At 45.4% G+C, this 26840-nt stretch overlaps 1 protein-coding gene across 1 annotated transcript in view; it reads right to left on the bottom strand.

Moving 5' to 3' along the window:
- Positions 1–26840, bottom strand: part of ANO10 (anoctamin 10) — a 233615-nt gene that overhangs the window by 57481 nt on the left and 149294 nt on the right. Inside the window, 1 exon segment of the mRNA XM_020993215.1 lies at positions 13069–13185. Coding sequence (XP_020848874.1) covers positions 13069–13185 — 117 coding nt within the window.

Below are 26840 nucleotides of genomic sequence, written 5' to 3' on the forward strand. Positions count from 1 at the left end.
GATGCCATAATCACCATGATAACCAGGAGCTCTGTGCAGGGCAGCTCACAGGTTTTCCTCAGAGAGGTGAGTAGATCCCATACGGAAAGGCAACCAGAAACGGCATTTCATGGGATGCCTGGTCACCTCATCTAACAGGGCTCCCTAAAAGCGAAACCAAACAAACAATACACGAGTCACTGTTCCAGGGGATGAAGTACAGAAATTCTATGAAGAGCATGCCAGGTTCCTTCAACCCAAGCTCAAACCTCCATCTCAAAGAACCAAGTATTCTGATGCTTAGCGACCCATCTTGATAACTGGCATTTTAAAGCCAAGGTCAAAATCAATATCAACTAATAAGAAAAGATTAAACTGGAGGCACAATGCATGTGATTAGAACTATTCCAACATTCATTTGGATTTGGCATCAAAGGAGCTTGGCCCCTCCCTACTGTGTGACTCAGCCAAGGCCCTAAACCTCTCTGGGCCTCAGTTTATCTCTAAAATGAAAGGGGGGGACTGGGCAGCCTTTTAGGCCCTTCAGGCGCTACATCTATGATCCCATAAGTGTAAGAAATGGGAATGGGGTCACCATTTCACAGCAAGCGTAAACCAGCTGCCCCAGTGAACAAAGAGTCAGCCTCAGCCGCTGAACTCTTGTCTCTCTGGCAGCCAAGTACCAGCCTCTGAGGACAGGGGCACTGGAAAGCAACCAGAGAGCGGGGATGGACCACCTCATAGAAATGAAAGGCAGACCAGCAGCAAGCTTGGTGTTGGGTCTGAGCCCCATTCTCCTAAGAACACAGACAGACAAACTGGCCTGACCAACAAGCAGATGTGAAATGGAACAGAGCTGCCAGGGCTGTTGGAATGATCTATTCTCCTCTTCAGTCATGGCAGAACCACCAAGTCGGACACTACCATCTCAGGAGCCCAAAGTAAAGATATGGAGATAATGCTTACGACCATGAAGTCGGAAGCATTAGCTGGACCTAACCAAATACATTCAGAAGAAGCTGGTGTTTGAGACGACACAAAGATGCATTGTCAGCATGTCTCAGAGCGGGGAATATTCTAAAAGAACAGACACGATCACAACATAATTATCACCAAAAGGCCAAAGCCTCTATCAGCGACTACCTACCAGCTTCCTAACTCTATGATATCTTGATGAGAATGGTCTACATAGGTACGGAAGGTATCCTTGATGAAAACTTGAGAACAAGCCACGTGGGCTTTCACGGTGTTGTGGAAAGAATGCCGGATTTGGAGTCAGAGGATTGGGGTCAGGAATTACTAAAGGACGGCCAGTGCTTCACCGCTATCCACAAACTATTCTATACATATCAAAGTATGATAAAAATTAAAAAAAAAAAAAGAAATTGAAGCTTAGAGCAGGTAAGGGACTTGCCTAAGATCACACAGCTATTAAGTGACAGAAGTAAGATTTGCACCCAGGTCTTTTGATTCTGAGTCCAATGAGTAATCTAGCATTGTGTTTACAGCTGAAAAAATGTTTTAGAAATCACTATCGATTTATCAGAAAACTATAACATTTTTCTTCTAGATATGCAATTTTTAAAAAATTTGCTTTATTCCTTAGTGAGATTTTTATTATACCCTGGGGCAGAACGTTTTTGTGTAGCCATAATGCACCATTTATAAAGTGAATAAATGTGACCCAACCGCCGTCACCTTCTGAAGTGTGGCTCTAGGATGCACAGTCCAGGGAGCTTTTTCAGTGGAATGGTTTTACGCAATCCTCAGAGGCCTTCACTGATGTTAGGTTGCATTCACACTCATCAGTTGATCCTGGCTGGGCCTTTTCAAACATTGACTTTTATGGGGTCTGCTGGCTGCTCACTTCAACAGCTTCCAAGAGTCATAATCAAGTTGTTCCTTATTTTGAGCATACTGCCATCATTTAAACAATCATTCCTGGTCCTCCTGCCTAAGAGAGTGTAGGTGAGGCTAAGTTTAGAGGGCCTTGAGCTTCAGGGGGGCCAGGGGCAAGGGACCCAAACCAGCAGTGGAAGAGAGTTTCTTAGCACACTTACAATTCCTAAGGTCAGGTTTATTTGTTGAAGTCCAAGAGAGGCATAGGAGCCCACTGTTTATTTCTGCTTTTGCCAGAGTGACTGTCTTATGATCCCTCATTTTTGTCCAGGAACATCATTTGTCACCTAGCATGTGCCTAATATATTTGGAAAGTACTTTGCGTGCCCTGGACGAAAGGTGCAAACTATGGTAATGTAATTATTTACACAGTTTTAAAGGCATTGGAAAAATCTGCTAACAGTATTGAGGTCACAGTAAGAAATTTAAAGTCTGCTCTCACAGCAGAATTCTGCCATCATCTTAACCTAGTTTCATGCTACAATTTTATCCCAGAATCTTGCTGAAGCATCTCGTTAATGCACTAGGGTATATATGTTAGGTCAGAAGCCACTCAGTCCCCCACAGGAACACAGAGTGTCAGAGCGGCAAGGAAGCTGGGGGTCACCTGGGGGTCATCCAGTGTTCTCGTTCCAGAGAGAAGCAAACAGGACATTTGAGAACTCGGCTGTAGGTAACTTATTACCAGGTCATATGGTGAGTTGGGGGTGGGCAAATAAGGACTAGAACCTAGGAGGTCCAGGCCACAGTTCCCAAAGACATGGATTTCTGTAGGGCTGTCTGGTTGCTATCAGAAGGTTCTTCTAAGACAAAATATCTACAACCTTGTTTAAAGAAAGGATGCACATTTATAACATGGGATTATAGCTGTCAAATAATTCATCTTACCAGATGCTAATTTTCTAGTATATCTAGTATATCTTCCAGGGGTCTCTTGTTCTAGACCTTGTATCTCCATTTCATGGCTTCCTGATGAGAGTGTACCTTCTGTTATAGGTTGTTTGGGGGCTCCCTGGAACTAGATGCTGGTGTGCACATTCCTTGCATTAATTCCTGTCTGCGCTTTAGAGCAGACAGTTATCTGTAACTCAGTGTCTCAGTGAGCTGCCTAAGTCATTGAGAGATTAAAATATTTGTCCTGGGTCACACAGCTAGGATGTACCAAAGGCAGGATTTGAACCCTGATCTGCAATTCTCTATTTACGATATCACACTGTGCACTGTTTACTGGAGTAAATTTAAAGCAATACAATACAATAAAATGTAATCCTCCTGGTTTGCTATAGTGGTTTTTATTTATTTTTTAAATTCCCCTTAGAAAATAAGAATAAAACCAACTTTGCCTGCCATTTTGAATGATCTGCTTTGGAAGTCTTTTAGGATTATGGGACCAAAGACTCAGAGCTGGAAGGGATGTTAGAGGTCAACAAATCCAACCCTTTCATTTTGCAAAGGAGGTAACTGAGTCGTGGGGAGGTGAGTTAACTGCCTAAGGCCACATGAATGGCAGGTGAAAGCTGGGATTCAAACCTAGATCCTGTTTCCTAATTTTGAGTGTTTCCCGCTGCGTGGTGACATTCCCTGTGGTGAGGGCAGCCTGGATTTTGGCAGGCTCAGCTGGATGGCCTTCAGAGTCTCAGCGTTAGGTGTCCGATGACAGAGATGAGAACAGATGACAAAAGTAACTGCTTTTCCCATTCCTTAAGAGCTTCCAAGGAACTGAGTGAAATCAAGGATCAGTCACAATGTCAAGGAGAAGAAAGCTTTCACTGAACTGACTCAAGCCATGTCCAAAGGTGAATTCAGAAAGCAAAGATACTGATCCATCTCCCTCAAAAAATTAACATCCTCTGAAGATGAAAACAAAAGACAATGTCTACGTGTCTCTTATAAGGCAGCTACAATTATGGCCATATGATTCTTATTTAAAGAAGAATAAAAATATGGTTTGGGATAACTTAAAAGGAAGAAACTTACAAATTACTTTCCTATGCTTTGCCTTTAAAATAATTCCAGCACAGATGAACATGATTACGTATTTTCTTATGGTCACGTCATTCCTGAGTTTCTTCTCTAACTGTATAATCATTGCTTCTCTCCATCAGGAAACCAGACATTTGGTAAGCCACTGGTGGGCCAACAAGAGTCTTTGGAGCATCTCAGTAACTGCCCACAAGGAGTTACCTGGCGTCTCTGAATACCTTCCCGTACTTCAGTGTGGTCCAATTTTAATCTACGCCTACTGGCACATTCAAGTGGTAGTTACTTCTACAAACTACTTCCAATAGAACAATACGAGTTTCCCTTTCCAAGAAAACATAATGCATATGAAAATCTGACTCTAAAGTTGCTGGATGTACAGATCCTAATAAGAAGACTCCACAGCTACTATCAGCACTGACACAAGACTCATGGCTTCTTCCTTCCATGAGAGATGGGCCCTGCTATTGTTCTGGATCTTGCTGCATTCGATTGGCCCTCGGCCCTCCAACATTTATGTTTCCTTTGAAATATGAGTTCTTTTGTCCTGCTTATTTGAAGCTCAAGACAGTTCATAAACCTAATTTACATCCTTGGGTTTAGTCTTTAAAAAAAATTTTTCCCCAATGATCAGATTATCTATTTTCTTTTCCAATCCCATGCCCACCAGAAAAAAAAGTAGAAGAAGCAAAACAAAACCTTTGTGACAAATATGAATAGCCATGAATAGCCAGAGTAGGTATTCTGTCTCCACGGGCACCCTGAGTCCATCACCTCTCTGTGCCGGGTGGCTGGTTACTGCATTCATTAGAATTCTAAAGTCTTTCAAAACTGTTCATTTTTACAGCATTGTTGTTATGGTATAGACTGTTCTCATTTTTTGGCATTAGTCTGGACAAGTTTTCCCTCATTTCTCTGAAACTGTCCCTTTCACCATTTCTTATGGTGCAGTATCATTCCGTTACATTCATAGACCATAATTTGTCTAGCTGTTCTTCAACCAATGGGCGCATCCTTAGCTTCTAATTCTTTGCCAATCCTAAAAGAGCTGTTATATATATCTTTTACAGATGGATCCCATTCTTCTTTCTTTGACCTCTTTGGGGATATAGGCCTACCAGTGGTACTACTGGGCCAAAGGTTAACAAAGGGTACACAAGAGTTTTGATCCCTTGAGGACAGAGCTCCACACTGATTTCCAGAATATCTGGACCAGCTCGCAGCTCCACCAACAGGGCACCAATGTGCCAGGGGCCCCGCAGAACCTCCAACATCTGGCATTTTCCATTTCTTTTTTTTCATCAATTTTGCCAATCTAATGGTTATGAGGTGGAACCTCAGAGTTGCTTTAGTTTGCATTTCTCTAATTATTAGTGGTTCGGAGTATTTTTTTCATGTGGCTATTGATAAGGCCTTGGCTTTTAAAGTGGGCAGAGAAAAAGCAGGCCTGGAGAATTGGGGACACAGCAGATAGAGAACTGAAAAGCCTAAACTCAACCTGAATTGGTTCTATAGAAGGGGGCCTATGCAGACACTTATCCATTCCAGGGGAACTAGGCAGCCCCAGAGAGATGGCAATGCATGGACACAGTAAGGAATTCTGGGTCAAATCTGGACAGAGAGGAGGAGTTCCTGGATCAAGTGAGGGTCCAGCAAGTAAAGAGTCACAAGAAGGGCAACCTAACCTGGATGGCCAGGGATGACCCCTTCCAGCCTTTAGCACAGTGCCTGGCACATATAATAAAGGCTTAATACACGTTTACTGACTGACTAACTGGTGAGTCATATGCACTGTGCATTTCTGGGGACAAGAGTTAACCTTCAAATTCTTCTAAGTGCACTCCCTTTCTGTGGATGGGCCAGGAAGGTAAGCTGGAAGATAACAGAGGCTATCAGGAGGTGGGGCTTACCAGAAACTGGGCATTACTGGATTCTGCCTGCATTCTTTCCTCTACAGGTACGGGGTCTCAAAGCAGTAATTAAATCTGGAGGACCATACAGGGAAGATGGTGAGGTTTCTAGGGAGGGCTGACACTCACCATAGGAGGAAATGGGGGTTTCTTGAAGGAATCTGGCTCAGATGAATTATATATTTTTTATTGCATTTGTTATTGTACATCTTGGGTGTTTTCGTGGCTTGAGGGCTCTGTTGGGAGCTGAGCCTCTTTGCTTTTTTTTGTTTTTGAGACTAAGACCCAAGGCAAATTTGGATATTCCCAGGAGAAATCCTGTCTGGGGCAAAACAGGGGGGCAGGAACCAAAAGAAAATTTTGAAAGAAGTTCTCAAGATCAAACCCAGAGCCACGAATACCTATAAAACCTTAACATTTACCTCAAAAACAGCCAGGCCAGTTTTACCTACTCCTTGAAAATGCCTCCATTGAAAACTCTTGACTATAGTAGTCACCTTGCCTTACTCTAACAGCCAGGTGGTCATGTGGCTTACCTGGAATCTAATTTCAGCTGATTCAAATCACAAATCTTTAAAGGGAAAAGAAGGACAAGCATTTATTAGGCACCTACTATGTGCCAGGCACTATGCTAATCATTTTACAAATATTTTCTCATTTATTAAATAAGAAAATAATTTGATAAAATATAAGTGAATGGAAGGAAATAGTACGATTGAGTAGAAGGACGATGGATTTGGAGCTGGGGACCTGAATTTCAATCCTAGTTCTCCCTTTTAAGACCTGCATGGTGGCTCTGGACAAGTCATTTCTCCCCCAGGACCCTGGGCTTTTTCATCAATGAAATGTGGAGAATGGATCACTGAGGCCCTTTCTGATCACTAAACCCCATGATCCCTTAACTGCAGCCATTGTGAAGTGGCCGCAGTTCCTTACCATGGGGCGAGCCTTTGGGGGGAAGGGGGGGAGAGGAATTCCAAATCTGTGATTTCATTGGTACAAGGAACTCCCTCAACTAACATTCTCCAACTTTGTGGGGTCCCGAGAGGTTCTATCAAGGTCACCCAGCCAGGACATGTTAGAGGTGGGCCCTGAGTTCAGGTCTTGTCCCCTCCAAAGCTGGCTCTCTAGCCGCTATACCCACTGCTTCTTAGGGGTCCCTCATTTGCAAGACGTATGTGACAGCTGAGTATGTTCACTGTCGTGTTCAAGAAGCTAAAACTCATTGCTAAAGAAGACAGCTGCACGTGGATAGAACATGATTATTTTTCTTGAAACCAAACACAATGAAAATATAATGCCAAGAGACATGGACGTTGCTTTACTTCCTCAAGAATATAACTTCTTCATCCTTCTGCTTTTTCAAGTAGCATTAGAACTATATAGGGTAGGAATGAGCAGCCTAGATGTCTTTCTCTCAGCACTTCTCTATAGTAACCATCCAAATAAATCCACAGATCAGCCAGCAGAGGGCACTGAGAGCAGCTTAACTATCCTCTCTATCCTCAGACAAGCAAGAGAGCTCTGCGATGCATTCATGTCTACTGTGTTGCCTAAAGCCCAAATCTTTATCTGGATCAAACTGTTTTCTTTTAGGACATCAAGCAATCGTATTTTTATTACAGATGTCAATTGATAACTTTCTGTGGAGATTAAGTGTTAAGTCTGGCCTGTGGCACAACAGAGAGCCAGAAGCCCACCTGGATTCCAAATAGCAGCCTTGGCCTCATCAACTCCAGTGAACCGGCCAGCTACAGACTTAAGGTTTAGAGCTGCCTGCCTCAAATCGCCTAATGGCTGGGCTGGAATGGCCTCTTAACAGGACTGTGAGATTTTAGCTTTTAGAACACAGCACTTTGCACTTCAGAGGTTTTGAAGCTGGTCATCAAACCTTCAGCGACGGTGTTGAGAAGGAAGAATGACTTAACGTCCAATTTATGCCACTAGGAGCCAGGAGCCCCCAGGTCTACTTCCAGCTTTGACCAACTGGGTGACCTTGGGCAAGTCCGGAATAATTCTGACTCTAGTTCTCCCACCTGGAAAATGAAGGAGCTGCAGTCCAGCTCTAAGAGTCTATGAATCCACAACGGCCAAGCTTGGTCTCAGGGAGTTTTTAAAATGTACTTCTCTCCTTCTGTTCTAGAGGCAGGGGACTATGGGCATGGAATATTACATGTGTGGTCAGAAAGGCTTGATGTATAGTTGAATTTGCTGTGTGTTTTTCTTTCCCTCCCCTCCCTTCCTTCCTTCCTTCCTTCCTTCCTTCCTTCCTTCCTTCCTTCCTTCCTTCCTTCCTTCCTTCCTTCCTTCCTTCCTTCCTTCCTCCCCCCCTCCCTCTCTCTCTTCCTTTCTTTCTTCCTTCCTTCCTTCTTTCCCTGCTTCCTTCCTTTCCTGTTCTAAGGCAGGACTTAGTGGATAAAGGAGGATGGACGGATGTATGTAGAATGAATGTGGCATGAAAACAAAAGGCAGCAATAAAGTATATGAATCTAAACATTCTGAAACACCATCACAAAAAATACACCATCCAAGTTGTCTCCCAGGACTTAAGCTAAACACAGTCAACTTATAGCAATAAAACTCTTGCAGGAGAGCAGCTCAGCATGGCAGAAAGAGAACTGGCCATAAAGTCCAGAGAAGCCTGAGTTCTAATCCTGGTTCCAATGCTTCCTAAAAGAGTGGCCCTGGATAATTCACTTCCCTTTTCTTAAGTCTCAGCTTCCTCATCTGTAAAATGGGCACAATATCTGCACTGCTAACCTCTAGGATTATTGTCAAGAAATGGTTTGTTGGCGTTAAAGCACTGGACAAAATGCAGGCTACAATGTAGGGGAAAGTACAAATTCCCCCTAAATTTCAAAGGCTGAAAGCTGTGCATTTCAGAAATCTGAGACAAACAATGAATCATCTAAAAACAGAAGCTAGAGGAGCCATCTAAAAGCCCCAGGGCATTGAGAGAGTAGCACTGCACAATTAGCTGTTAAGGGCTAGCAGACTTAGGAGCTTTAGGACTATATAGGAGAGAGTGGGGCTGAACAGAAAGAGCTCTGGCTCTGGGGGCTGAGGCTGTGGGTTCAAATCCCACCTCAGACATGCACTGCCTGGGTGACTTTGGGCCAGAAACCCTCTCTGAGTCTCCACTTCCTCCTCTATAATATGACAATAATAACATTTACACTACTTCATTGAGTTCTAAAGACTTAATAAAAATGTCTTCAGAATTCTTGGCACCACCAATGTTCAACTGGAGATAGTTTTATCAAGGGAAAAGCCATCAGAAGCACTGTATAACTAACCGCTTTGCCACTGCCCTGTCAGGACCACGTCAGGAGCTTCTCCACCTGCTCTGTGAGAACCTGTGGGCTCTGGCTTTTCTGTTCCTCTCTCTGGAGCTTAGCTCGGTGCCTGGCACATTGGGAGCTCTTAATAAATGCTTCATTCATTCGTTTGTTCATTCCTTCCAATGTAGAGCTAGTAGGGGCTTGTGTGTCTGTCCCAGAGGACCAGGCCTGCTGAGATCAGAGAGGTTCATCACCAGGTAAGCCACACAGTGATGAGTGTTTTGGTCCCAGCCTCCCTAGGCTGTAAAGGCTTCAGGATCTGGGCTGCTGGAGGGAGGCCTGGCCAAGGTAAGCAGGGATCTTTGAAAGAGCGAAATCCTGTTGGCCCTGGGCACCTCTCAGGGTGGTCTGGAAGAAAGGGTTTTGTGAACTCCAAAGTGCCAGGTTCCCATGTGTAATCACTTTTACATTTGGTGAATGTCATTCCATTTAAAGACACACAGATAAAAACATCTGCTTCAGGCAGCCTTCGGACTCTCTGGGCAGAATAAACCTTGACTAGAAGATGGCTTTCCTCAAAGTCCCAGACTCGGGCTCCTACAGCTCTGACAACAAAGGAGAAAGAAAGAGCTCCAGGTTGGCTCTGGTGTCCCCAGATGACCGAGCTTAGGCTTGCCGGGGACACCAGCCTGCTGGCCATTGCTTCCCCAGCCATGATTTCAGGCCCTTCGTGATTATAAGTATCATTTCAAAGTGACTTCTGAAGCTGTGTAGACCTTGTCTGACAGCTCCAGACCAGCGGATTTGGCAGGTCCCTGGGCACAGACAGTCACCCTGATTTCCCAGCTGAAGGCACTGTACTCAGAGGGGGCATAAGACTTCCCCAAGGTGATGTGACTGCTCAGACTGTCCTGGTCTTTGGACTCCTGATCCAGGGCTCTTTCCATGACATGTTCTTGTTTGTGGCAGCCAAGTTCACCCCAACTCTGGCTGCTAGAGGTCAGTACAATGGGGCACTTCTGAGTTTGTGCTCCATACCATCAGATAGGATCTGGACAGAAAGACCATATTATGCTGCAATGCTCCTGGTTAAGAGTGTTGAAATCAATTTAAAAATGAGAAAAAGCATCATCAAGAAAGTATTTACTGTCCAGGGTTGAGTCCTAAAGGTCACCATGAGTGAATGCTTCAGAGCATTTGAAAATGCCCTTTAAAAAATAAACAATTCTCTTATCCGACGCTTTCTTCTTTAAAAATTCACCTCATTTGCCAGCCCATGTCAAAGAAACTAATATCATGGCAGATATGATATTTAAAAAGGAAAAGAGAAAAACCGAGCTCCATAAAACATCACTCCATCCCAGGGGGACTTAGAATAGAAAATACTGAAACTGAGAAAGACTTAGCAGGAATCAAGGAGGACCCAAGGGAAAACAGGCTGGTGATGAACAGAGATCAGCCTGGTCTTTCCCCTTCCTCTTTGTCAAGTGGTCAGTACTGGGCAGTAATGGAGACTCCACCGGGTAGAGACCACTTAAAAGTTCAGGATGTCTAGTTTTTGAAAGGACCTTAAAATAAGGTAGGGCGGCTCACAGGAGCCCAGAGTGACGTCACTGAATGGCCCTGGGCTGCACCTGCATGGAGTGGGGTGTGACTCAGATATGAATCAAGCTAAGAGGAAGCAGCTGTAGCCTAATGGGAGGAACTTTGGTGACACATCCTTCTAAGAGGGTCATCACCCTTCAGGCACAACCTGCTCTGGTCTCATGATGTCTCAGAGGGCGCCTCCTCCTCCAAGATCTGAGCCCTGAAATGCTGCTCTCTGACTATAACCTTTTCTCCTAAACCTGACACGAAGCTTCTCCCTGCCTCTCAGCCAGGCTCCTGGGGATATCTGTTGTAACCCTTTTGGAACATCAGCTCCCTGAAGGCAGGGGATGTCTGCACTGGAGAAATGCATCCCAACAGTGCCTGGCCCATAGCAAAAGCCTAATAAGTGCTCTGGCCGGTCTTCCTTCCTCCCTCTTTCCTTCCTTCCTTCCCCCCATTCTCCCTTTCCTCTACTCCCTGGGTTAACCCTTCACACTGACCCCACCGCCTTTTGACCCCTCCAGGGTCCTGCTACAGTAGCCATGCCCTCTCATCCAGCTTTCCCATCTGTCCACAAGGTGCTCAGGCCTTCCCCTGACCCTTGTAGCCCACTCGGCCCCGCCTCGCTCCCTTCGCTCACCAGGGTCACATGTGGGGGCCTTTCGTCAGCCTGCATCCCTTTTCTCTGCCTGCAGATTCTGGCCCTGCTGACTGAGCTCCAAGGGTCCCTGAGCACTCTCTTCTCTCTTCACTTCAAGGACCCCACTCTCATAACTCTCCTCTCTCTTCTCCTTCTCTACCCCATTCTCACCGCCAGCGGTGGCCTCTTCCTTCTGGCATCACCTGGCGCTTGCTTTGTGCTGTCTTTAACAGTTCCCTCTGGCTAGGTCCCATCTCCTTCCCTGACAGACTGCATCCCTCCCTGTCCTTAGCTGAGTGATCGCAACAAAAGTCAGTCCTTGGTCATTCGCAGGAAGTGGAAGCCGCAGTTAACTAGATCTGGTCTTCACTTTACTTTCAGTGCCTTTCTTCTGCCCTGGGGTCCGTGGCTGAGGCACACAGTCAGCCCACGATTACTGTGGCAGAGATGGGAGCCTAGCAGCTCAATGCTCAGCTGGCCTGCCATTCAGGAAGCTCAATATGAGATGGAAGACAAGGGGCGAGAGCACACTGTGCAATCTCAGGCTGCCTAGATTCCTTCCTGTTGCCACAAGCCAACTTTCAATGGAAGGGGAGCTGTCTCTAACACCTGCCTAGAGCACGAGTTAGTCAAGACAAGCATTATGGGTCCCTCTGCGAGGACTTCTGCACTGCCTCATAGGGCGTTGTGTGAAGACACTGCTTCTTGCCGCAGACGATGCTGGGGGAGATCACAGTGCCCCCGGCCTATGGAGTGGCCAATCCCCAAGTTCTTCGGGGCAAGCAGAGGGGAAGGAGGAAGGAGGCATCAGAACTCTCACTCTGTCCCTGAGAAGTTCTCCAAACTCACCTGTCATGGATGCCTGGCCCTATTCCTTGACCTTGGGCCACCTCTGGGCTCTATGTCACTCTGCTTGACCCCATGCTTGTCCTCTGGTGCTAAAAAAGTAGCTGCCCAGCTGAAGATGAGGAGTAGAGGATCCTCTTCCTGGGGCCGGAGGTAAGGCTCCAGGAACTTGGTGTGATTTTTCACGTCTCTACTAGAGATGGACCTCATCTTAGGAAACAGATGTGTTTACATCAGATTGGGTGACTAAACCAATACACCACAGTCCCCCAAGAGCATCCCCTTGGAGGCATCCTGGCACAAATCCCTTCCACCCCAGGGCGCGGCCCAGACCCAGAACTGGGCCTGTACCGGAACCCCGAGCGTACCCAACACGCTGAACAGATGACGGCTGCTGCTCTTTGGAAAACAAACACGTGATACCAAGTAAGGAAAGAATCACTAAGATTTCTCAGTCAAGTTTTCTTTTCTCAATGAAACGCCTCAAAAAGCCAGTGCACGATGGCAGCCAGGCCCCCCAGCATACCTGTACAACTAACTGAATCGGTGGCCCAGCACCAGCGACACTTCCTGCACACCCCATACTTTCCATCCTCTGATTTTTGTTGTTCCTACCTTCTTGAACTGGTCATAATTTTATAGAATGCCGTGGTTTGTCAGAGCAAACAAATACCATGTATCTTGCTAAAGAAATACAGAAATAAAGGAATATGAAAGTGAATATGAAAGAATTATAGAAACAGACATGAAAGGGTTCACATACAGACTAGTCTGACAAATGCAGGATTTGGCTTACTCCTTGGCGTTATATGAGAGGGGAAGTGGGCCTGTGCCGGGACTATTTGTATTTCTTCAGACTGGCAGAAGATAGGCCTGAAGCAAAGGCGGAGGGCGTGGCTGGCTCTCAGCAGTATTTCTTTTCTTCCCCAGGAGTTTCTCTTACCTGTTGTTTGAGGGCTTCTACAGACTCAAATTCCAACTTGGCCAGTTTCACCTGGATCTCTTGTGGCTTATCGGGGATGACAAAGGCCAGGACAAACTTCAATGCCAGCAGGGCGTGCTGGAAACAAGAAGAAAGACGCACATGTTAAGATGCCCTAATATCCCACAAACCTGAGGAAATGAAATGAGGTGCAGATCTCCATCATTAATCCAGTCAGTCATTCCTAATCAGAGCTCTGCAAAGCATCAAAGATCTATTAACAGGAGACTTCATAGCTCTCTCCAGGTATCTGAAGGGCGTTTGTAGGAAAGATGGATCAGACATTTCCTACTTGTATCTCAAAGGGATACATACAAAGGTAGTAGGGACGGATGGAAGAAGCGGAGAGAAAAGGTTAAGTTTGGTGGATGGATGAATGGATGAAAAAACATTTATCAAGCAATTACTCTGTGCCAAGCACTGTACTAAGTGCTAGGGATAAAAATACACATTTGAGAGAGCTCCCGCCCTCGGGGAGCTTACATTCTGGCCGAGCTGCCCCCAAGTGGAATGTGCTGCCTCAGGAAGCAGCGGGCTCCCACTCTCTACACGTGATTCACACAGAGCCTGGATGTCAGGGCTGGCTTGAACCAGACGGCCTCAGAGGTCCCTGCCCGCCGCCTGACACTTAGATATAGGACATTTGGATTTGGGGTACTCAACAGCTACTTCTTCACTTGCTTCCTTTAAAACCGATTTTGGGCACAGATGGTGCAATGTGCTGCTTCTTAACATCTTACCTCGAGGGGAATCTTATTCAGAAAAGGCCCCTGGACGTTCTCCTTTCAGCCTGGCACTTGTTTACGCCCCTCCCTGGCTCGCTCTGCCCCTCTTCCCCACCTGGCAGGGTCCCAGTCTTTCTCCAAAGCCTAGCTCAAACCTTCTCCTCGCTGTGAAGACCTTCCCTCGTCCCTGCCACCCTGGAACACTCCCTTCTCTCCTTCTCCGATGTCCTCGAGGACTCTGCAGCTGTTGGCACCAACTCCCTTAACAGATGCTTTGCAATAGCTGGTGCATCACTGCACTGCCATCCTAGGAGCAATGACATCTTGATGGCCACCTCATTGATCTACAAGGTCCCCGTAAGTCGGCAGGGGACCATGACAACCACAAAATCTAAGACTGAATTAAGAGACATAGTGTCCAGAATTTAATTCAATTTGACAAAGCACCTACTATGTGCCAGAAAGAGGGAAGTGCCCGTCTTGCCACGGTCAGATACAGTGCTTTGGAGCACAGTATTTAGTGCTGGGTGCCATATTTTCTTTTCATTAAAAAAACCAAGCTGCCATTGATGGTTTTTGTTTTTTATACCACAGTAAAAAATTCCAGGGTAGGCTCCCTCTCTACCACTCACACCATCACATTCTGCCTTGTAACAAAGAGACAAAGGGAAGCAAAGTAACCAAGAAAATGAGTGAGGCGGAAGCACAGGTGGCGACCCCAAAGCAGTCCAGTGCCATCATCCTAGTCCCTGAGTCAGCCGCCTTCCAGCACTGCTTTCAGCTCCACGGCTTAGCTACAGCACACCGAGTCTCCTGCTCCTCTCTGCTTCATTCCCCATCAGTTCTGAAGTCTTCCAGGGTTTCTCTGAATTTCTGACAGTCTTCATTTTGGACAGCACAAGAATTTGCTGCATCCAAATGTCACAGTTTGTTCGGTAATTACCTAAATGGGCACGCATTGTTTTCAGTTCTTTGTCTCTAGGTGGCTGTGTTTCAGCAAGTGGCGTTGCTAAGCAGCAGCAGCAGCGTATCCAAAAGGAGGTTGACCAGGATGGAAGGACTGATGATGGAAGATTATCAGAAAGAACCAAGGACGCTCAGTCCAGAGAAACGAGGACTCAGTGGGCAGGAGGGGACAATTCTGTGAAGGGCTGGCTTGTGTTCTGCTTGGCTCCTAGACAGCAGAACTAGGAGCCACAGGGCGGGGAGAGAGGGACAGGGTCAGCTCAAAGAAAGGGTTTTCTTCACCCCAAAGTTTAGTGAGTAGTGTGCTCCCTGTCACTGAATAGATGATCACTTCTTGGAGATGCTATAGAGAGGACACCTATTTAGGTCTGGCTGAACGAGGCGGTCTTTGACGTCCCATTCACCCCTTTAGTTATTCTATGACACACACCACCGTGAAATGTTCCTTTTTTCCATCTGTGTATGTGTACCTTACAATTCTTGCTGAGTGCAGGGACCATGCCTTTTATGTTCTGTATCCCCAAAGGTGCCTACTGCAATTTCTTATACATGCTTAATAAATGTTTGTTTACTGATTCTATACAGTATGACTGACTCTATTATACTTTAAGGCAAACCATGTCCCTACATACATAGAAACAGGATGTCCCTTCCTCACCAACACACAGGAAATCTACCAAAGGGGTATTATTCCATAGCATCGGTGTTCTCATTGTGGCCTACTGCATTCTAACATCTGAAAGGTCTAGTAATCCTGAGTATTTCTCTTCCATGTATGAAGCAAGACAAAGGCCTGCTTTAGCCACAAACTCAATTGTGCAGAAGCCTGGACAGAACCTTTCTAAGAGGCACTTATGGTCCAGCACTGACACCCAGAAAAGTCTGAGAAGTAAAAGAACAAAGCTGTCTCTGATAACATGGGAACTAAAAATAGCGAGAGGCTAGAACAGAAGGCTCTTTAAATCAGGAATTCTCACTGAAAGGCACATGAGAAGTGGGCAAGTCAGTGGAGGCATGAGGTCCTCGATGAAGAGATGGAGCAGTCAAATTACGGACAGAAAAGAGAGGACGGCTGAACAAAAATCAGATGAATCCTTTGCTGCAATATTTACAAAGCAGGATGAGGGATAAATGCCAAATGGATTTCTCCTGGGAGAAAGATGAAATACTGGAGGAAATCAGATTCATGACAAGACAAGTAATTACAAAATTAGAGTCCCTGAAAAGAAGCAGAAGCCCAGAGCAAAACAGGCATCTTCCTAGTTTGGGAAGCCAGGGGAAATCTATCATGTGTATTAAATAAGGCATCTGGAGTACACAGGGAGGGAAAAACAGAACTTATGTTTGATGACCATGACTGAAAAAGGAACTGGAAAAATACAGATTTGAGTGACGTAACAGAGAAACAACCGGAAGTCAAGTCATAATTGAATGAAGTCTAGTCAATGTGGATTTACAAGAACCCATATAAAGTAGATCTGATCTAAATGCCCCGATGATAAAAAAAAAGAAAAGACAAGGAAACCTTGATGTAATTTACAGGGGATATACAGGGGTTAATTCAGATAAGGCTATGTTCTTTCCATTAACATATTTAGAATTTTATATGACATTTATTCTAATGGATGCAGAGAATAAGAATGAGGAGAGATCAATGTTTAATTTGCCACGAATGCACGACTTTTTACGTGGGTCATCTAAGCTGACGGCAATAACCAAGATGGCTGCTAAGCTTGACCAGAGTCCTACTCTGAGGTCTCATCAGGAGGAGTGACCCTGGGTTCTCAAGGCTCTGCCAAGGGACTTCAAGCCATAACAGGTCCAACCGAGTGAAATGGAAAGGGCCCAGTGACCCACAGAGGGACAGCCTGGCTAAACTCTGGAAGGATCGTCACCACAAGACTTGCTATTAGGTGATAAAATATCTTTGACATAATAATTCATGGAATCATCTACCAGTCATGAATGAATTGTGATCTATGTACATGGAAGAAATACTCACCTTCATCTTTTGAAGCAGTGAAGCAAATCCTACCTAAGAGAGGAACATTTTAAAAACTAAAAGAAGCTTCTTTCTTAACAGCATCTGTGAGAGGCTACTGAGATACTCATTCTGATAGCAAAAGTGCACATCTAGGGTGCAGCTAGGTGGCACAGTGGATAGAGCAATGGCCTTGGATTCAGGCGGACCTGAGTTCAAATCCGGCCTCAGATACATAACACTTGCTAGCTGTGTGACCCTGGGCAAGTCACTTAACCCCACTGCCTAGACAAAAAAAAAAAGGTGCACATCTATTTGATAGATCATGCTCTCAGCTTTACAATGTGCAAAGTATAGTGCTTGTTTTTTTTTAAATAACACTACTCTGCATGAAACACCCTTCTGCAACAGTATGATGAGAGAAAAAGAGACAGAGATATATATAGAGAGAGACAAAGAACTTAAAAAGGAAGGAAGGAAGGAAGAAAGGAAGGAAGGAAGCTACTGAGGAGCCCCAGAGGCCATGAAGAGGAGCATGTGAAATAAAGGATCAGCTATTATTGGGAAAGTCTTACAGAGAATTTCTAGGAGCCCATGGTAGGACAGAGAATTTTTCAGAGAAAAATAAAAAACAGTAGAGGGCAGAGTGTTTGCTTAATTTTCCTTTCTTAAGGAAACTCAAGACTAGCTTAATTCTGGTTATATTTTCTTAAACACAGATAAGATTGACAGCAATATTAAGTGTTGTATTTTTTGTTTAAGATGCTGTGAATTGATCTAACTTACACAAAAGAGTGAAATCACCCTAGAAATGTCACTTGGCATCAGGCCTGTGAGTGGCCACTGCCTTCCAGCCAGGGCACGACTCAATTTCAAAAGAAAAGAAATGATCAAAATAAGTAACTAAGAAACAGTCAGGAAGATCTGTATCGACTGACGCGAAGGAATCGAGGAGTACCCATGGAGGGCTACAGCAACGTAAAGGAAAACAACAGTCGGAGCCCTCGACAAATGCTGGGGTGTGCAGGTGCTGCGTGAGGCATCCACCTCCAGGCAAGGTCACGGTGTGGACTCCAATCACCCCTCAGAACTCAAGCCTCCCACCCTGGACCCTGGATACCTCCTGCCTGATCAACATTCACTTTTTGTTGCTTGGACCCAGACCACTAAGCTGCTTCCTAGGCATTATCACCTCCTGTTCCAAATTCCAAACCAGGAACATAGAGCTGAAATTATGGAACATAATTTATAAGAAGGAGAAGCGGGGAGAGGGAGGAATCGATCAAGCCCAAAGCACTTATTCAGCATTTACTACATGTCAGGCATGTGGGACGCAAATACGAAAAAGAACCGCCCCCCCAAACTCTAGGTAGTGACCTGGGAAACAACATGGCACAAAGCATTTTTACCACCTTGACTCGTTAAGGAGAAGTCTTACAAAGGGCAAGTGGGAATCTGCTCACATTTGAGGAGGAGAGCGGCACATATAGAGAATTGATATTTTGTGGGCCATCGTGGCAACTATTCAACACGCTTCTTTTATCTAGGTCAAATTCCCAGGCTTGTTGCTCGGCCTTTTCTTTTCTCAGCCTTGAGGGAGAGGAAATTGGGGTTAAAAATTCTGAAACCAGATAAAGAACATACAGTTCCTGTGATTGTTAAGTGACTCAGTGTAAGAGTAGGGAGGACAAGGGACCCAATTAGAGAAAATTAAAATGTACAAATGGTAAGGCAGCCTTATCTTATGCCATCTGCTCACTGGGCAAGGAGAGAAGGGTCCCTGCATCTCTCACCCTTGCTAACCCCTGCTAATCTCTGGGCTATCAAACTATGGGCAGTCTTGTGCCTCGCTCCACCAGTGAGCAGAACGATTCTGTTTGGACAAAGCCAGCTCGAGGGGCACCATTGGTGGTGGCAGCAGCAGCAGCTGTGTTTTGCAACAATGTGTCCCCAACCCTGTCGCTTCTAAAATAGAAAATGCAAATTATGAGCTGAATTCTCAGAATTCTGAACAGCTAATTTGATTTCTACGCAGCAAGACAGCAGCAATGCCTCCTTCCATTCCCAGGCTAGCACCCATTGAATAGAAAAACACATGCAAAAGCATCCCCTGCTGATTAACAGGCCAATTACATGCCAAATGCCAATTAAGAATGAGTGATTAATGGAATGGCAGATAGAAAAACCTATAAAAGAAAAGCCAGTAGTCCAGACTGTCTGTGGGTAGTCTGCATAAAAGCGCCAGTGTGTCCAGGTAGACAGGTCACACAAGGTGCACCTTTGTCTGCGCTGCTAACATATTACACATGAGCCCTCCCCATGACTGGAGATTAGATGATAGTCTGGGAGTATTCCTCTCAGTGGGTTCAAATATCTGGCTTGTGACAGGTCTGCCTGGGGCTGCTTTCTTTCTCCTTCTGTACTAGAAAGGTCCAGGTAGGCCTTCTATCCTGGTTTGAGAAGCAGGTTCCTTCTGGCCCACGTGGGGCTGTACAAAGGCCCCATTCTCATTCCAAGAGGGCTGGACGTCGGTGCCCCAAGGTCTTCTGCGTGTTAGGAGAAGAACAAAACAATGAACTCCAAAAGGCAGGCACTGGGGAAAATCTTAGGAAGTCCAATGAAAACAGCAGAACAGAGTATTACAAAACAAGTTTTCCTGTCTTACCCTCAAAGACACTAATTTTGGGAGACAGTAAATCAGATTAAGAGGAAGAAATTCAACATTAAAAACATAAAGAAAGTATGCCATTTCTTTGGTTCTCAAAGTAACATACACCTTCATAATTGAGTTAATAAATACCTGTTAATTAATTGAAAAAATAAAGTACTCCGAGGTACCATCTCACATCTATTAGATTAGCTAATACGACAGAAAAGGAAAATCATGAATGTTGGAGAGAATGTGGGAAAATTGGGACACTAATGCATTGCTGCTGGAGTTGTGAACTGATTCAATCATTCTGGAGAGCAATTTGGAACTATGCCCAAAGGGCTATAAAACTGTGCCTAGCCTTTGATCCAGCAATAGCACTTCTAGGGCTGTATCCCAGAGATCATAAAAATGGGAAAAGGACCCACGTGTACAAAAATATTCACAGCAGCTCTTTTTGTGGTGGCAAAGAATTGGAAATTGAGGGGATGCCCATCGATTGGGGAATGGCTGAGCAAGTTGTGGTATAGGAATGTAATGGAAGGCAATTATGCTATAAGAAATGACGAGCAAGATGATTTCAGAAAAATGTGGGAAGACTTATATGAACTGATGCAAAGTGAAGTGAGCAGAACCAGAACACTGAACACAGTAACAGCAACACTGTGTGATGACCCACTATGATAGACTTGGCTCTTCTTAGCAATACAATGATCTAAGACAATTCCAAAAGACTCATGATGGAAAATGCCATCCACATCCAAGCAAAGAAGTATGGAGTCTGAATGCAGATCGAAATATATTATTTTTCACTTCTTGTTTTTTTTTCCTTTTGTTATGTTTCTTTTTTCACAACATGACTAATGTGGAAATATATTTCACATGATTGAACATGTATAACCTATATTGGACTGATTGCCTTCTTGAGGAGGGAGGAGATCCTGGGAAGAGGAAAAATTGGAACTCAAAATTTTATAAATTTTATTTAAAAAGAAATGTTAAAAATTGTTTTTATGTGTAACTGGGAAAAATACTATTAAAAAATTTAAAAAAATTCTACCATGTGACAGAGGACACAAGGTGAATAAGATATGACCCCTCTCCTCCAGGAATCTGCAATCCAGATAAACAAAGATAAATCCAATCCTAATCTGAATGTGGCCAGAGCTAGAGGATTTGAAAGGAGTCTAGAAATGTCACATAGTCAGAAACAAAAAGGAACAAAGAAAAAGCACCATCACAGCTCAAAATCTGGGACTCACCATGAGTGACTCCAAAAGGCTCCAGAGGTGCTTTATCAACTTCTAAATAAATAGGTCCTCCCTCCCCCCCAAATCATGGAATTTTATGGAGGAAAGGAGCTTTAGAAATTATATAGTCCAGTCTCAAACTCACATAGCAATGGAGGTCACATAACGATTTAGAAAGCCATACACTACTATCTGTTTTATTGGCTTTATTTAATTTGTTAAATACTTCCCAGTGACATCTTACTGATGGTTTGGCGTGGTGGGCCATGTGTGGCCCATGGGTGTGACAAGCTCTGGTCCAGTCTACTCAATTTATAGATGAAGAAGCTAAGGCCACAGAGATAATGTGGCTCATTCCTACCATAAAAGGGAATTCTTTTATTTTTTTGGGGGGGAGGAAGGGGAGTGAAGGATTGGAGCTGTGACTTCATCATTGGAGACAGCTTCTGGTAAGGAGCTCCTTCCACCAAGAGATCAGAAGCATCACAGGGTTGCCTGTGACCCTGACAGCTTGGGGGGCTTATGGCCTGAAGTCAGGTCTTCCTAGCTCCAAGGCCTTTTCTCTATCTGTCCATGATATCACACTGCCTCTGAAGGGACAGTTGCTCTTATGGAAAGAGAATAGGGAAAGGTTCTGAACCTTCTTCAAGGAGATCAGCCACACACATAATGAGCCCTCAATAGTGAGGAAGTGGCCTTCAACAAACAGGCACCTCCTATAGTGAGGCAGGGGAGGTGTGGGATGAGTGAGGAGCCAGTGTGGGGCCACCAAAAGAGGATTTGGAGACAGAGGCCCTGGGTTCAAATCCTAGCTCAGCTAAGAGCCACCTGAATGACCTGGGGCAAAGCACATGATTTTCTGGACCTCCCCATAAAATGAGGGGAGGGAGGGAGCTCTATGTGACCTCCTCCTATTCTAGACCTAGTCCATATGGGTGTCGTGTGTGTGTGTGTGTGTGTGTGTGTGTGTGTGTGTGTGTGTGCGTAGCTTAATTGCAAGCTCTGCTGTTGCCATCATGAAGGGTCTTTGAGTTAGAGCTAGGACAGGCTTATAAGTCATTTCATCCAATCTATTAATTTACCGAAAAGGGAGATGAAGCCCAGAGACCAGGTTGGCCCGGTGCAGTGACTTGCCCAAAGCCACCCAGTTATCCCTAGCCCCGACAACCTCTCCCAGGGCACTCTGTAAATTGTCCATTTCGAATAAACACAAGCTCAACTGGTCACTGTTATGAGCTCCTGCTTGTCCTTCACGCTTGGGGCCTTACATCATGCATACACCACGTGGGAAAAGCTATTCCTTTGAAGAAATGAACTGACGGCCCTAAAATAGCTAAGCGTCCTTCACTAAGCCCAGGCAGTATCTCTGTTCATCAGCTAAAGAGAAGAGGACCTCCCCTTATTTTGACATGGACTAATTCTTTATTCAACAAGTTTCTTTATTTTGGCTAATACTGGCACTCCATCTAAACGAGATGTTCTTCCAAAGATTGTCATTTCAACAGCTGTAGCTTTAAGGAAATTGCCTCTGGCTCCTCCTGCCTGACCTCCAGTAGCAAGACCCTGTCAGCTTCCCGGATGGAGACTTAGTTGCAGGAAATGAAAGCTCTCCGTGTCATCTTCTCAAGCACGCCAGAGACATCAGCTGATTCGCCAGGTGATGGATGACACAAAGGTCTTGCATTGGTTTGCACTGGCCCTGGAATTCACTGCCCTCGACAGAACTACTCTGCAGAGAACCTCGGCCTGAAATGCAGCCGCTGTGGCACGGCCGCAGGCCCCACGGACGCTCTTCACCTGTCTCCTCCTTGGACACAAGAATGAGGGAGGCCCAGCTCAGAGAACTCTGTGCTTGACACCTGTCTCCTGAAGCACAAAGAACACTGCGAATGTTTTCCATGAGCCGTGGCTTCCTCACATGACTCCAGTGAATGATCAAACTGACATAGAACCAAATGTGTCCAGACCCCAGAAAGCAGCCTGCTTTGCTTCACAGTTTAGGCACTTCCTGAAAAAGTTCTGATCTTGGCAAGAAAGAATTAACTGTCCCAGTCCAAAATAGACCGTCGGGGAACGCAGCTCAACTTTCCCAATATGTGACCGGCTTTTGAGCAGACTCAAGGACGCTATGTTCCACTGGCGCGTTCTGGTAGCCTGGGACGGAGAGTGAAGCTAAAAAAAGGTCAGGGTCTGAGGTGAGACTGGAATCCAGCACTCAAAGTGTGACCTCTAAGCACTTCTTGGTCTGGCCTTTGTACCAGGCTGCCTCAGTTTCCTCTTCTGTAAAACGGAGGAGATAGACTAGACAATCTCTTCACGCCTGCTCATCTACACGTAAAGGCAAAGTTCATTTCCCCCACGTGTCAAGTGAGGGGATCAGACCAGATGCCTCTGTGATCATTGGCACCATCTTGCCTAGGATTTCCCTCCTGGCCCTGGAACACGTGTGCCATGCTGGTCCCTGCTCCCACTGGGAAGGAGGTCCCCAGGCTGATCGACTTGCTCCAGCGCGGGCACTCCCCCATATTTTTCAGTTCTCTTTCACGTGCTGTCTTCCCTGTCAGAATGGAAGCTCCTGGAGGGGAGGCGTTCTCTTCCCTTTTGCTTCTACGTGTACTCTCAAGACTTAGCACAGGGCCTGGCACATTGTAGGGGCTCAATAAGTGCCTGTCGCCTATGGCCCTAGGATTTTATGATGACTCTTATTCCAGGCCCTGACGACGGCAACTTTCCCAGCAATAAACACGAAATCATTATTTGTGCTGCTGCCTCCCTGCGAGGGGAGATGCTCACTAAAAATCCACATGTGCCAGGTCCACATCCTGCCACTCTGGCTCTGTCGATAGACTGCGGAAAGTCTGTGACCCAGGAGCAACGGGTGGCCTAGAGCAGATGGAAGAGTGCTTGGTGCAAGCAGGGAGAGGAGAGGGGGAGCCACACGGGGATGTGGGCGGGCTCAAGGCCAAGTGCATCTGGGGTCTTAGGGGCGTCTCCGGTCGTCCCGATCTACATCATGGCTCCGGAGGACACAGTGAGGCTGGGGACCTTGCACAGCCCTGCCTCCCTGTAATCCAATTCCTTGCATGTTGTGCCATCGCCTCCCTGATGCCACAGTCCTCCTTGAGAATGAGGGATGAACGACAGCAACCCGGCATGCAGGCTTCACTGGATCACTGACTCAGAGCTGGAAGGGACCTTTGAGGCCACTGAGTCCAAACCCCTTCCTATTACAAGGAAAGAAAGGGAGGCTCAGAGGGATTAAGTGACTTGCCCAGGGTCACACAGCAGGATCTGAACTCACAGCCCAGCAGCCCTCCCTCCTGTGTCCCACCACACCGCTTCCCTGCAACGTCCCGCATTGCTGCTGCCTCGTGGCACCTTGGCCTAACACATGCCGGCACCCTTCGCCCTCCAGAAGCATCCTGCCCTTCCCTGGCCTACCTCCTGAAGTTCTCCAGCAGGACTTCGGAGGCGGCCAGCCCCCGTCTGCATGTCACCTCGCCCCTGGCTCCTTGGAGGAAGGAAACTGAACAGCCAAGAGACAGTAAGCGTGCCAGGGGCACATGTAGCCTGTAGGAAGACGGTCTGAAAGTCTCAATATCTCCTCTCACAAACGGTGAGCCTCCTAGTCCTTGGAAACGACCCTTCCAAATGGTCGAGACCCATCGTCAGACTTCAGGAGAGTCCATGGGAAGAATGGGCTAGCCCACCTTGCTTCCTTTTTCAAAGAAAACCCTTGTGAGCTCCCCTCTTCCCCTTGAATAAAGTAGATCTAGCTGAGCAAGGAAAGGGACTTTGTCCTAATTCACGTCTATCCCCATGAGATAGACTTAAAAAAGCTAGAAATCAAGGGCCCTGGATTCACGTTGTGGCTTGGTTGCTGCTGCCTAAGTGACCTTTGGCAAGTTACTTTACCTCTCTGGCCTTCAGTTTATCCGTAAAATAAGAGATGACCTCTGAGGTCTCTCTTTTTTAAAATTAATTAATTAATTTTGATTTATCAACAATCTCTTCCATATGCTTTCAAGTTTAAAATTTTTCTCCTCCTTCCTCCCCACCACCCTCCCCAAGATGGCACCCAATCTGATATGGGCTATAATATATACATTCTTATTAAACATATTTTCAGATTAGTGATGTTGTAAGTAAAAATTGGAACCAACAGGAGGAACCACCAGAAAGAGGAAACAAAACTCAACAGAAGAGGAAAAAAAAGTAGCAAACAGTATGCTTCGACCTACATTCAAATTCCATAGTTCTTTCTTTGGATATGGACAGCATTTTCCATCACAAGGCCTTTGGATATGTCTTAGATCCTTGTATTGCTGAGAAGGGTTAAGTTTATCAATATTAGTTATCGCACAATGTGGCTGTTATTGTGTACAAAGTCCTCTTGGTTCTGCTCACTTCACTCAGCATCAGACCATACCAGTCTTTCCAGGTTTTTCTGAAGTCAGCCTGTTCATCATTTCTTATAGCACAATAGTATTCCATTACATTCATATACCACAACTTGCTCAGCCATTCCCCAATTGATGGGCATCCTCTCAACTTCCAATTCTTTGCCACCACAAAAAGAGCTGCTATGAATATTTTTGTACATGTGGGTCCTTTTCCCATTTGTATGATCTCTTTGGGATATAGCCCTAGAAGTGCTATTGCTGGGTCAAAGGGTATGCACATTTTTGTAGCCCTTTGGGCACAGTTCCAAATTGCTCTCTAAAATGGTTGAATCTTTTCACAATTCTACCAACAATGTATTAGTGTTCCAATTTTCCCACATCTTCTCCAACATTTATCATTTTCTTGTTCTGTCATCTTGGCCAATCTGCTAAGTGTGATGTGGTACCCTCTGAGGTCTCTTTCAACTCTGACATTTTCTACAATTCTGTCACATCCTATTCAGAAAATAATCATTTATAAAATGGAATCAGCAACAACCGAACAGTCCAAACAGAATGCTGTGAAGTGATGATGACTGAGTCTGGCCCCAAGGAGGAGAGATGAGGGGCATCTTCCCCTGCCTCTTTGTAGAGGGGGGAACTATGGGTGTGCAAAACTGCATGTGCCGGCAGACTCCCCATGTGCTGGCCAGTTGTTCTGAGCTGGGTTTTCCCTTCCTTGTAACTCTTTGTTCTAAGTATGGCCCCTTGACCCTTTGGGGAAGGCAAGGGAAGGCACTGGAACGTAGGGGATGTAAAAACAATAAATAGCAATACAATTTCTTTTCCCAAAAACAGTCTCTATTTACACAACTAAGACTTTACGATCAGTCCTAGGAGGAGGGGGTAGGTAAGGGCATGTATATTTTCATTCAGAAATAGAAACCGGTTTTCCAATGGGGAGAAAATGGATTTCAAAACTTACAAATTGGAAAAATCAAAGTGCTTCGGGAAAGACAGCACGCACCTCAGTACAGTACAAAAGACATCTGTGTTTTGGATTAAATTTAGGATAGACTGTGTTTAGAACACATTAAATGCTAATTCTAATGCTGTTCTGTCAGGTTCCCTATGGCATTTAGATTTAAGAGGGAGGGGGAGGAGAATGTCCTTTTCAATGCATGTCAATGGAGCTGAAAGCGTAGAAAATCTGACCCCTGAAGTCATGGAAAGATGACACACTGGGCCATTCATGCTCGCCTGCATGACACATCCTATAACTATTCCTGACCATGATGATCAGACCTTTTATAATCAGACCTTCATCTTCAAAGACTATTTGCAAGGCATTAAAAAAATCAAATGGCAAACTGAAATCAAAGGGGCTTGCCACATCATGCAATCATCCATGGACTGAGGCAATAATCGGGCTACACGCCTCTTGGAAGAGATCGCGGCCCACATTTGTACGTGCTTTGTGAGACACCATCTCAGGCTGGGCTCTTATTAAACCTCTGCTAGAAGTTACTGGCATCTTTCTAAAAACTGTCCTCTGGGCATCACTTTCTGACGCTTATTTTCCACTTACAGATGAATTTCTGCAGAAAGTGACAAATTCCATCATCTGTTTATGAAAAATGCAAGTGCATGGCTTAGTCACTACTGGGCCCTGGGACTGGTGAGGTGAAAGCGAGACCCGTCACCCACACTTACGTGGAATTGTCTTTATTTAATTTGGTAACATCATGTGCCCAGCACTGCGCATGGAACAGTGGGAGG

The sequence above is a fragment of the Phascolarctos cinereus genome, unplaced genomic scaffold (assembly GCF_003287225.1).
Source record: "Phascolarctos cinereus isolate Bilbo 61053 unplaced genomic scaffold, phaCin_HiC Scaffold_1;HRSCAF=81, whole genome shotgun sequence".
NCBI lineage: Eukaryota > Metazoa > Chordata > Mammalia > Diprotodontia > Phascolarctidae > Phascolarctos > Phascolarctos cinereus.